This window comes from Grampus griseus (assembly GCF_964374135.1).
Source record: "Grampus griseus genome assembly, chromosome: 2".
Taxonomy (NCBI): Eukaryota; Metazoa; Chordata; class Mammalia; order Artiodactyla; family Delphinidae; genus Grampus; species Grampus griseus.
Window position 1 is genome coordinate 5618957 of NC_139018.1, and position 12590 is coordinate 5631546.

The 12590-nt window shown below is 46.2% G+C and overlaps 1 protein-coding gene across 2 annotated transcripts in view; it reads left to right on the forward strand.

Moving 5' to 3' along the window:
• Positions 1–12590, forward strand: part of SETD3 (SET domain containing 3, actin N3(tau)-histidine methyltransferase) — a 68962-nt gene that overhangs the window by 19200 nt on the left and 37172 nt on the right. For both annotated transcript variants that reach the window (XM_082681953.1, XM_082681954.1), the window contains exons 5-6: positions 340–412; positions 718–974. In XM_082681953.1, the coding sequence (XP_082538079.1) occupies positions 340–412; positions 718–974 (330 nt within the window). The remainder of the gene's footprint in view (positions 1–339; positions 413–717; positions 975–12590) is intronic.

Here is a 12590-nt window from a genome sequence, read left to right on the forward strand (position 1 = left end):
TTTTGTTTTGTTTTTAGAACTTAAGTACAGCAAAGAATAAATAAGCACCCTTGTGCTCTATTCCCAAATTGTTATATTTGCTTCGAATTGCTTTTTTGATTTTTTTTTTCCCCAGTGTATATAGTTTTTCTTTGGAAACAGGATTCGAGACGATGCTTCTACTCATTTAACTGTGACATAAACGTGTACATTTAAAAGCGTATTTGATAATTAGAAATAAAATGCTTATAGGCAACCTTAAGTTGTATTTCATTGTGATTGGATTTCTGACCATAGATGTAGCTGGATTGACAATTGTAACATGTCTTGGTGATTCTACTATTATTTTTTTCCTCCTAGGCAGAAGAATTATTTTTATGGGTTCCACGAAAATTACTAATGACTGTTGAATCTGCTAAAAATTCAGTGCTGGGTGAGAATAATTTCTGTTTGTTCAAGGCAGAGCAAAAATGATAAAAATATATAAAATTTCATTTTGTGGCGCTAGGGACTATATTTGGTCGTTTTCTCAACTAGTGAAATATTTCCCCAAATCCACACGAAGTGTTCTCCACACTTGTAATCTGACATAGTAGAAGAGTGCCAAAAGAAGAGGGCACCTTACCTTAAATGTTACATGACTATCGAGATATTCCTATAACTTTAATACATAGTTTGAATAAACACTTTTTAAAGCAGTGTGTGGAACTGATGCTGTTACCTTCTGGGTTAATTCAGGGCCCTTGTATTCTCAAGACCGAATTCTTCAAGCCATGGGAAACATCACACTGGCCTTTCATCTGCTGTGTGAGCGAGCCGACCCTAACTCTTTCTGGCAGCCCTACATTCAGACCCTCCCCAGCGAATACGACACCCCTCTCTACTTCGAAGAGGATGAGGTTCGCTACCTTCAGTCCACACAGGCCATACATGACGTCTTCAGCCAGTATAAGAACACAGCGCGGCAGTACGCCTACTTCTATAAGGTCATCCAGGTGAGCGGCTGGGAGCTGTTTGAAGGATGTGTTACAGGGTGGGGAAGGAGGGAAATTGATTGCTTAAATGTTCCACCTAAACATTTTGCTTTTTAAGGTAAAAGGCATCGAGTGCATTGTTTCTGTTTTTACAGAAATGTCACTGAAATGTGGTTGGAATACATCTGACTTCCTCAGTGCCCAGTGGTAAAACAAGCAGCGGTTGCTCCTAAGTTATGAAAGTCACTGCATTTTCTGAAAACGAAAGACAACCATGGACTTTTAGAAGCTCTACAATCTATCTAGTACAAAAAGATATGCCCCATGTCTAAATTTTCCAAGGAAATGAAAGTCCATTTGTGGGTTCTTCATACGTATATTAGTAGTAAAATATTGACAATTGATTTCTTTATGTTTTGCAAAGTGTACTGTGTATTATATTAATTTTGATTAGTTCTAAGTAGACGTGTCATATGGAAATCTCTATAAGGTCATGAACATTTGAATTACACCTGATTGCTCCTTGCTGTGTTTTGGCAGTTCAGCCAGTGTTCTCTTTCCTTTCCAGCTGAACAGCACTCAGACAGCTGAGGGCCAGTGTCAGGGTTCCCTTGGGAGCTAAGAAAGGGCGAGTGTCTCTGCCTCTTGACTCGCCCCTTTCTCATATGCCCACGAATCAGCTCCTGGGCTGCTGTACCTAATAGGTGGCAAGTGGGAAGGTGAGCTGCTCCCTTTCCCTTTTCTTTGGGTAATTGGATAACCTGGATTAGGCTTGATTTGGTTGTTCCTTAGCTGGTCTGTCTCTGCTCTGTTTTCATTGCTACAGGAAATAATGTTTGGGTGTTCATCATTTAACCTTACAGCATGCCCGCTGTGCAAGAATGTCACACTCAAAATTATATCCTCCCCTGTATCAAATACTTCAGATACATAAAAAACTATGACTCTTGTCTTCAAGTAGAAGTCGCTGCTTTTCTAAACTTTAAACTTCAGGAAGCCTTTAAGAATTATCATATAACATGTATATAGCATTTATTTTGAGTGTGCTTGGTTTGAAAAATATTGATGGAGCCAGGCCAAAACCCTGATTATTCGGTTAGTTTGCACCTGCAATCCTGCAATCTAAAGTGTGACGTGGCTCTTCGTGACCTGAAAGGGTTGTGCTTTTATTCCTAGTTTTTTTTTTTTTTTTTTTGCGGTACGCGGGCCTCTCACTGCTGTGGCCTCTCCCGTTGCGGAGCACAGGCTCCGGACGCGCAGGCTCAGCGGCCATGGCTCACGGGCCCAGCCGCTCCGCGGCATGTGGGATCTTCCCGGACCGGGGCACGAACCCGTGTCCCCTGCATCGGCAGGCGGACCCCCAACCACTGCGCCACCAGGAAAGCCCTATTCCTAGTTCTTAATTGTGTTTCTTCAATGACTAATAAAAGCGAAGCTGACCCTAGCAGGTCTAAACCTTTGTTATTTCCTATTGTTAGGCAACAAACTGGAAACCAGCTCTTTTCAGGAATGTGTTTCTCAAATCGGGGCTGTGAGATGGCGAAGGCTGGCGGCCTACCCTGAGAGGAACTGCCTCTGTGGTCAGGCCGAGGGTTCTGGAACGATGCTGAGTCTCCCGACAGCTGGCTTGGCGTGATCTTTGGATTTTCATTACACTCACCGGTCTGTTTATTTCAGTATTAACAAAGTAGTGCAGTTTTGCTTCAAGGTTCAATGAGATTTTAAATGTCCGTGAGTCACTAAAATACTCTGTTCATTTTGATGGAACCGTCTCATGCCAGGTCTCTTAATAACCCTCTGAAATAAACCCCTTTAGATGACGTTTAGGTGACTGAATTATACCACAGTCTGTGTAGTAAATAGTATTATTATGAACATCTCAGGAACTAGAGAACATTCTAAAAATAAACTTTAATTCAGAAGTTTTTCTAAGAGTAATAAAATTCTCACATGACTAACAAGAACAATTTGGATAACTTATAATGAATCCGAATATCCTTTTTAAAAAAACAACCACAGTCTTAAAGCGTTACTGAATCTATCCGTTATTCCTTTTTAGTATTCCTTTATTTATTTATTCTTCCTTTTTATTGGAAACTTTGATTAATAAATGTGAAACAAGGTATATCCAAATGTGGAATTATCAGACAATCAAATGTTGGCTTTTTTGCATAATTAAGCCAATCTTGAGTATTTGAAAATAATGGTTGTGATTTTAAAAATGGGTGAAAGGGTTCAAAAGGTAAAAAGAAAAAAATATATATGCAGAATCATAAATTTTAAAAATGATTTAAAGATGCAATCAAACTGTACTTTTCTTGACTGTCAAAAGCATCAAACCGAAGAGAAAGCAAGGTATGTCTGTGACCACATAATAGCTTCTTCTGTGTTACATCAGTGCATCTCAGCTGGGCGGTTGAGAGGGTATTTGCCCTTGAGAGAGTATTTGGTAACAGTTGGAGACAGTTTTGATTGTTAGGTTTGGGGGTGGGGGGAATGCCACTGACCTCCAGGCTGCAGTTGCTGCTGAACTTCTCTTGATGTGCAGGGCAGCCCCCAAACAAGGAATTGTCCAGCCCAAAATGTCAATAGTGCTAAGGCCGAGACCCCCTGCTTTGTATTTATATATAGAGGACAGAGCACCTCAAATACCTATGTGATTCCAGAAATCACCATCAATCCCTTCTAGTGATTGGATGCCTAGGGCCTGACTGGCATTGGTTGCTGGTCACTGTCTCCATATGTCAGAAAGTCTTCGTGGGCCAGTTCCAGATCCCCCCGGCTTTAGCTGCCTGCTGTAGCTAGGAGAATATATTTTAAAGTGCTTTTCTGCTTGCTGTCATTTAACAAACATCACTTCTTTTTAAAAACTTACAGATATAAGACTAGGTTTGGAGATGTTTGACTTGTTAAGGATGTAAGTACAGGGGAACAAAGATTGAAAAACTCTAAGTGTAAAATTCAGATTACTCTTTAAAAACACAGACTTGGACCAAGGAGTCGAGTCGAGATCCTTGAAATTGCATTTTGAAAATGAACTTTATGTGGTGGGCTATCATCATTTCTCCACATAAGCTGGTGAGAGTTCAGTCAGGAAGGGGGCATTTAACTGATGGGAGGGGAAGGACCATGTGCCCCGAACGGGGCAGCTCTGACTGAGGGTGGTTTCAGGAAGGGTCGAAGCAGCAGTGGGATAATCTGCCCAAGAGAGAGAGGCCGCACAGAAAGAGCCTGCGCTTTGTAGTCAGACAAACCTGAGTTGAAATCCTAATAAATGTATTTACTATTAAATTAAATATAATTTGGCATTTGTTGCTTTACCCTACCCCTCTGTGTTTGTCTCCTGATCTGTTAGGTAGAAGACCCATTTTTCAGTGTAACTGCTGTCAGCCCAAGTTGGGCTGTTCATCATAGCCCCCAGCACAGTGCCGGGCTGCAATGCCTGTGGCATGAGGAAACACCAAGGAGGTCACGGTTGAAGCCACCCGAGCCAGGGCGGCATGGTAGTGGAGAGGGTGGGCTCTGGGGCTGACCTGCCAGGGTTCAAATCCCCACAGCATCGTTTTTGCCAGGGCTCTGTGCTTCTGTTTCCTTTTCTGCAAAATGAGATAATACAGCACCTGTCTCCCAGGGTTGCTGAGTGGACGAAATGAGTTGATCTGCGTGAGGCCCTCAGTACAGCAGTACTTGTCATAGAAATGCTCCATTTCTGTTACTGTTTTGTGTTTTGATCCTTCAGACCATGTCATTTGGTTGTTTTGTGTTAATTGTTTTAAGTTGCATCTCCCCTGTCCCTGCAGTACCTTATGGTAGTATTTCTTAACATTCCTACTAAAAACTCCTATTGGCCACGGATAGTGAAGAGTATTCCTGCAGGACTAGGGCCTAGACCCAAGTGACTCTTCACAAACTCAGATTGCTTCGATATCTCATGCTTTTGTTGTTACTGTCATTGGTTTTTTATCTCATGTTTTTAAATATTAAAAATGTGTGCAGTTGTTTGTTTGCTGTGGTTTAACAATCATGTGAAATGACTTACTGTCAGGTCAGACTGGCACTGTAGGAAAACAGCCCAATTTCTCCCATGACCCTACCTGCCGCTGTGCATCCCTGGAACCCACATTCCAGTGGGAGAAGCGTGGCTTTATGTGGAGTAAATGCCGTGAGCCCCACAATGTGGCCAGTCTAAGGGTGGTTCTTTTTCAGTAAAAGAAAATGTGACAGTCACTTAACGTTAGTAAAAATAGGCAGCAGAAGATATGATTGCACATTGAAAATACATCAGAATGAGCTTTGGCAGAAAATTTCTTAATTGATGATTTGATTTCTGTGCCTGATGGAATAGGACCTCAAGGCAGCCCAGAATGAGACGTACTGCTGAGACAACCAGGGGGTCTAGGCTATGGAGGAGAAGGTTTTTGCATAAGAATTCATGACAAAGAAAAATGGATTTAAGCAAGAGTTATCTTTTTAAAAATCATATTTTGAGTCTAGCTGTTTTTCTAGTTTCAGGATGTTCCCACTGCTTATAGAAGTCTTCAGTAACAATTGAGAGTAAACATGAATGTTAACACGGTACTGCTGTTATTTTGTGTGTCATGTTTTCTCACTTCAGTACCAAACCATACATCTTATGCTTTTCCAGGCTTGGATGTTGGGCTTTTTCTCCCTTTTAGTAGACAGATCACTTCAGCAATGCGTTATCACTCAGGGGAGAGTGAGTAGGATTACAGCAGTTCATGTTTAACATTTTCAGTACAGCGACCTGCCCTCAGTTTGATTTTTTCTTTTTTTTCTTTTGCATTGTAGCTCTTAACCTTTTTCAGGGTCTTGGGAACCCTCTTCCCAGAGACGTGTATGTGTGCTATAATCACAAACCCTGGCGTACCATTTGGGGGCTCAAATTCCAGAACCTGATTCGCAGGTTTTTGTTATGACTTCCAATTTAAAGTCATTTTTCTGGGGATGCAGACCAAACTCTGCTCTGAGCCGAAACTCATTCTTTTTCTCCTGAGCTGGCCGCTGGCCTGAAGGTCTGCCAGCCCCGGCCCGGCCACTGTCTCCTGGGGGCACCAGCAGTGTGACGCAAGCACGGCTGGTCCCTGTGTGGTGGCGATCCCAAGTCCCTGGGAGAGGAGCACAGAGACGTGTTCATAGTCATCTTGCGTCAGCCTTTAGGATGTTTATTCTAAAAGAAAACTGGCACTAATACTAACTTCTAGGAATTATAAATGCTTCTAGGTAAATTTCTCTGCATTGCATTCTTAATGTTTAGAGAAACCTCTCTCTCTCTCTCCTATCTCTCTCTCTCTCTCTCTCTCTGTCTGCTTGTTGTTGCCTAAGAACTAGGAAAATAATTTCCTCCCAGCATATTTTCTTGGTCAAAGGCTTTTGAGTGCGGCCGCTTGGTAGTTCAGGTTACTTTCTGTCTTTAGTTTGCTTCACAGAGTTGGTTTAAAAGTCTTTCCAGGACTCTGCTCGTCCTCTTCTGTGCAGTAGCGCTTGGGCTTCACGGTTCTTTAAGGTTTTTACATTGTACCTGCATTGTATTCTTCTTGAGATGTGCAGTATACAGTGTGTCCTTTAGGTATCTAACAGATGATAGTATGTAACCAGAAGCCTCAAACTCAGGGAATTTTTTGTGCATACCTGCAGTTAAGATCTCACACCTGCTGGTGAAACATTCTGCTGCAGTTTCATGGTTGAGAAATGTCAGCACCCAAACTCAGGAAGCTGAATTTAGAAATTGTGGCTCAGCCAAACGCTGGAAAAGGCTCGTGGGGATTGAGAACCTGAGTGGTGGTAGAATTTCTTCCTGTCAGTTTGTGAAGGGGGACGCGAGGGAAGAAGAGAGGATTAATAGTAGAGGCAGAACTTGGCCCTTAAAACTGCTGCAGAGCTTTAACCTATAAAAGTACGCCTGACAGACCAGGACATTCCAAAGTTCAGCTCCAAGTTGGGACTGTTGCATGGAAATATATGACTAGTTTTGTGATAGAAATCAGTGGGAAAAAAAGTAGGATTTGGCTTAAACCCAACTTTGAAGTGGTGTGATCGTGAGAAAATGAAGAAAATCATATCTTAACCTAGATGAATGATAGTCCAAATATTTCTCACCCGTGTCAATGGAAAAGAAATGAGCAGATCCTGTGAATGAGCTGTTTGTCTAGTTGACAATCCCACGTAGTGGGCTGGGCACTGTGATGTGGAGCGCCAGCTGTCCCAAGGTTAAGAGCTCTCTTGGGATGAGCACATTTTCCTGTGCTGTTGAGCTTGAATGTGATGCTCTTTTAAGTAAATTCAAGTGTACGGGGTTGAACAGCATAGAGGCATATCTATAAAATTACTATTTCCCCATTGATCTCATCGTTTAAGTGATTTATCCCACCTTACTTGGATCTCCTCTTTTTGCGCTGATCGAATCTGAGAGGTACAGGGGAAGGGCTGATGGAGAAACGCCTGTGTGTGTTAAGTGCTGTGAATTTTATTTCAAGCCTTCCGCCTTTCCTGCCTAATGCTGCAGGATGGGGGGAGGCTGTGTTAAGTTGGCCGGACAGGCAGCTTCTCCCACCTGGCCAGGCCCGTGGTGGCAGGAGACCCGCGCAGCCAGACTCACAGCTTGCTGTGAACAGGGCCTGCCCAGAGGCCAAGGAAGGTGCCACTTCTGGCTCTCGGCATCCCGTGGCAGTTGTGGCTGAGCGTCAGTTGCTGTCCCATTTCTCGCTGTTCTCCTTGTCCCTGCTGGAGCCACAGGAGAAGAGCACAGACGTGAATTTTTGCTGGAGATAGATTTACCTCTGTTTTCCTGAAGTTCATAGAGAAGATCTGATCATGCATGAGGCCTACAGGAATAACATCAGATTTGAGTAAAGCCCCTGGGACTCAGCATACTTTAAAGATCCAGCGCCTTGACACATGCAGGCGATGTATGTGGGCGTCAAATGCTGTCCTAGGCACGTGTGGGTGCGCGTACCCGAGAGCCCCGCAACGGAGGATGTGCACTTGCGTTCATGGAACTTGACTTCCGCTGGTGGCTGAGGTGGTGGCGGGCACCCCCGGTTTATGTGCAGGTTTACTCCACGTCATCCCTGAGGCCATGGGGAGCTTGGAGGGCTCTCCGTAGCTGGCTTCTCCCTCCGTTGGCCCTTCCCCTCCGCCTAGAAACCTGTGTAAGGGTCTTCCTTCCAGATAAACCAACCCACCTTCTCCTCCTGACCTTGGATTCACTCCCCTTTCTTTTTGTTTTTAGCCCACTGTATCCTCCTGATTGTTCATTCAACCACTGTTTATTGAGGATCTCAAGCGTGAGGCACCACACCTGGGGACCGGGACTAATGTCCCTGGGGGTACAAAGAGGTGTTTTTGAACTTTTTATCTTGAAATAATTTTTTCGACTTAGGAAAAAGTTGTAAACATAATACAAAGTTGAAAGCCTGGCCGTGGGCACCACCTCCTGGATACCCTGCTCCTGCCCTCGTTCCCACGTAAGTTCCCTTCCGGGGGCACGTGTGTTCCGTACGTAACGCTCTTGTTCTCAGCCAAATTCCTGACAATGTCGCGACTCCTGACGCAGGGTGGGGGGTATGGGACACCGAGGAGGTGAGTCAGAGGCGAGGGTGGGGATGAGAGAAGGCGCTTCAGTGGCTGGGGGTATCGAGGTAAACGTGGGTTCTGTGGTGAGGGCACTGGTTGGAGGTGCAGGATGTGATGGGGAGAGAATGAAGCCCTCTGATTCCAAGCTGTGCCCGAAGTCCGAGGGGCCTCTTCCCATCCTGTGAGTCGTGTTCTGTGCCGGGTGCCCTGGAGCACTGGCCGGACCGGGAGGTGGGAGTGGCTCCTGAGCTTGTTGTATGGACCTGAGGTCACTAACAGAAGATGCTTTGTGGGGACAGAGCGGCCCCATCGGTGTGACCCTCCCTGGGCTCTCTCCTCAGGGCTTTAGTCCTGCCAGTCACCCTGTGAGGGAGGCAGTGTCCATCCTCCCTTTGCAGAGGAGCAGTGGGAGATGTGGGGTTCCCAGGCCCAGGTCAGAGCAGGCCGGCCGGACCCGAGCCCTCCCAGACTGGGGTCGGCAGGTCACAGTCTTTCTCTACAGCTCTTTCTGGTCTTACTTTTGGGGCAAAGAAGTGGTCTAGTGTTTTTTTTTTTTTAATAAATTTATTTGTTTTTATTTATTTTAATTTTGGCTGGGTCGGGTCTTCATTGCTGTGCGCGGGCTTTCTCTAGTTGCGGCGAGTGGGGGCTAGCCTTCGTTGCAGTGCGCGGCCTTCTCACTGCGGCGGCTCCTCTTGTGTGGAGCACGGGCTCTCGGCGCGCAGGCTCCAGTAGTTGTGACTCACGGGCTCAGTAGTTGTGGCTCGTGGGCTCTAGAGCGCAGGCTCAGTAGTTGTGGCACATGGGCTTAGTTGCTCCGCAGCACTTGGGATCTTCCTGGACCAGGGTTCGAACCCGTGTCCCCTGAATTTATAGGCAGATTCCTAACCACTGCGCCACTAGGGAAGCCCAGAAGTGGTCTGGTTTTAAGGGCAGGGCAGTCTTGTTCAAAGTCTCTCTTGGGCTCTTATCTTGCAGAAAGCTGTGCCATCCCCTGGGCCTGCACAGGGCACCTGCTGGGGTTCCTTCCAGCTCCTGGAGGGGCCCTCGTCCAGCCTCAGTCTCACTCTGTGCAGAGGTGGGAGAGGGCACATGCGGAGGACGCCGTAGGCTGCTGGCTTTCCCCCACGCTGGGATGAAGCTGATGAAGCTCCCTCTCTCTTTCTTTCTTTGTTTTGTCCTTACCAACGTGACTTTTACTGTTATAAAAAAGTGGAAACACTGGAACTTAGGAAAATCACTCCAGGCTTGCATGTTCTCTGGAGAGTTTCCAGCGACTTGGTGATCTTTGTAGAGCCTCTGGCTGTCTTGCTGAGAGGCACTGACCTGTGTCCTTGCTTTTTCCTGATAGCTGACATTGTGCATTACTAATTTGTGTTAAATGTGTATGAGTGTTGTCCTTATCATGTCCTTATTTAAGGTTTCTGACTTTGTAGATTATTCATTCTGAACGTGTATCTAATTTTCACCATTTTTATAAATACAGGCTGCAGATATGACATTTAAAAACATCTAATTTGTGGTTTTAACAGTTTGCTTGTTTTGTATAATGTTATAGCAATTCAAATAGATATAGACTTCACCTGCTGGGAATCTAGTGTTCTTTGTTTTTTCCAGTTTTTGTTTCAGCAGCCTTTGAGGGACTCAAGAAACGAAATGCTCTTTCTCTGTATTCCTGGTTCTAAATGGGGGAAGCCATACCTGCGTCCAGTTGGTGGCGCATATTCCTTCTTGGCAGTTATTGAGGAAGGTCACGGTTTTGTGGTGTCTGTACAAGCGGGGAGGCTGGGCAGCCCCACGCTCTGTGTCCTCCTGTAGAAGTTTTCCAGGTAAGATTCCCAGATCTCCAGGCTGCCGTGGTTGCTAGGGCACTCCTGTCTCCTGCCCTTGGCTGGCCCGCTGGCTCTTCTGTCTGGCAGTCCTCCTGTGAACGACAGCCTTCCTGCCCTTGCTCGGCTTGTCACCTGGGCCCCTTGAGAAAAGCTTCCAACTTTGCTGATCAGAGTTGGGAACGGAAGTCCAACAAAGCCATTACAAGGGTAATCATTCATGGCAATGCCGCCTATGTGTCCAGCACTGTGAGAGCTTTCTTGCCTTTTATTCCAGGAACTACTGCCTTCCCATGAGAATCTGAGACAGAATTAACCAAATTAGATTCAGCGGAAACCTCCAGTCCTAGGGCCCAAGTCTTTGGGGCATCACCCCGTTTTACAGGTGAGGAAATGGGCTGAGTGGCGAGTCAGGATTGAAGGCCAGATCCTCCCGACCCTAGAGGCTGTTTTTCCCACTTCCCTCGTCTCCACAGACCCATCTTCTCTACAATTCCTTCTCTCCCCTTCTAGCCCCCGCTTTACCAGTCCTGGGTCTTTCCCACAAGTCTGATCAGTAGAACTTTTTTGAAAATACAAGTTTAAAAACAAAAGCTTCAAAATTGTTTTTTCTTGAAACCTGCTTTTCTTCCCAGCCCCCTAAGGTCTGTATCTGGTGATTACATTCCCTATTCTCTGGGATAGGAATTCTGGTTTTATTTTTGTTTTGTTTTGTTTTGAGTGTGTGTGATAAGACGAGAGCCTGCTTCTGTTTTTTGAGACCTCTGACAAGCGCCCTTACGAGAACACTCTCCTGAGTGAGCAGACACATTGGCAGCCACTCATGATGGTTGACGCTGACGTGCAAATTCTGTCCCTTCCCTGCACAGCTGTACTGCTTTCATAATTGCTTATGACCTAAGAAATTCTGGCTTAGGCTGCAACCTTCCCATGGCCACTCTGCGTATCCTTCTCGCCTTCTCCCAGGGAGAAAAGCATTTACAGTAGAAGCATGAAAAGGAATTAGAGGCAGTAGAGGAACCTCCATAACATCAGGGATTATATTATTAATACATCCTTTTTACTCGGGTTGGGCCGGGACCTCTCGGCAGCTGGATGTGGAGGCACAGCTGGGACTGTCCACCCCCTCTGCATTTGAGTACCAAGCGGAAGAGTGGATCGAGCTCACCCTCCGGTGAGCTTGAGGGAGTGTGTAGACCTGCATGGAGTGAGATGGTGAGGACGACCGCTTTAACAGAGTCGGTAGGTTAGTGAGTGTTCACAGGCAGGGAACATAGGCGCCTGTGTTCTGTTGCCCTTATTCCATAAGGTGCTGTGGAGTAGACACAACCGCAGTCCCCTCCGCCTGACTTCCTTGGAATTGAGAGCCCGAGCGTAGGTGGGGCTTTGCTGTTGGTATTCATCGGGCTCTGCTTCCTGCATTTGCAGAGGCGCTCTGCTTTGAGTATTTAGTGCTTCATTCTAGCCCTGGGGCGTTAGATCAGGTGGATCACATCTTTTACCGTTACGGAAACTCATTTTAGCAGCGTGTTTCTGCTGGGCAGATTATCCAAAAAATTGCCCATGCAATATAATAATTTTTAAATAGTCTTGTTAACAGCAGCTTCTTCCCACTCTGCCTAGCCATCCATTCTGCACCCAGCTTGCCAGTTTTCGGAGGAGTCGGTGTCCTGTAGAAGAAAGAACAGTCCGTCCGAGTCTGAGCTTGTCACCCGCTAGGTAAATCTGGTCAGGTTAAGTTGGAGTCTGAGTTCCCTTATCTGTAGAAAGGAGACATGGGTGCCCGCCAGCCAGGCTGTGTGGGAGTGGAGAAGAGGCATCTCTGCGGGGCTCAGCGTGCAGACGCCAGCCCTGCAGACTCAGTAGGTCAGCCATACCCTCTCCTGGGCCGTCCTCTGGCCTCTGCTAGAACACGGTCCCTGCTCAGGGCCCGATCTGACAAGGCAGCCCTTCCCAGCGTGAGGACTGCTTAGAGGACCAGCCCTTGTACAGAGGCAAAGCATGCCTCCCTGGAACGTTCATCTGAGTCGTTTCCTGACTCGAGAGCAAAAGAGTAGATTTTGCCTTCTGCCACGACTCCTTCCCTCCCTGTCTACACCCCCCCACCCCCCCCCATCCCCGCCTGAGGCATTTGTTTAGCAGACACCTCTCTGCAAGGTGCCCCTGCTTGGAATCGACAGTTTACCACGTTAGTCAGAAGCTTGCTTGCTGGGCC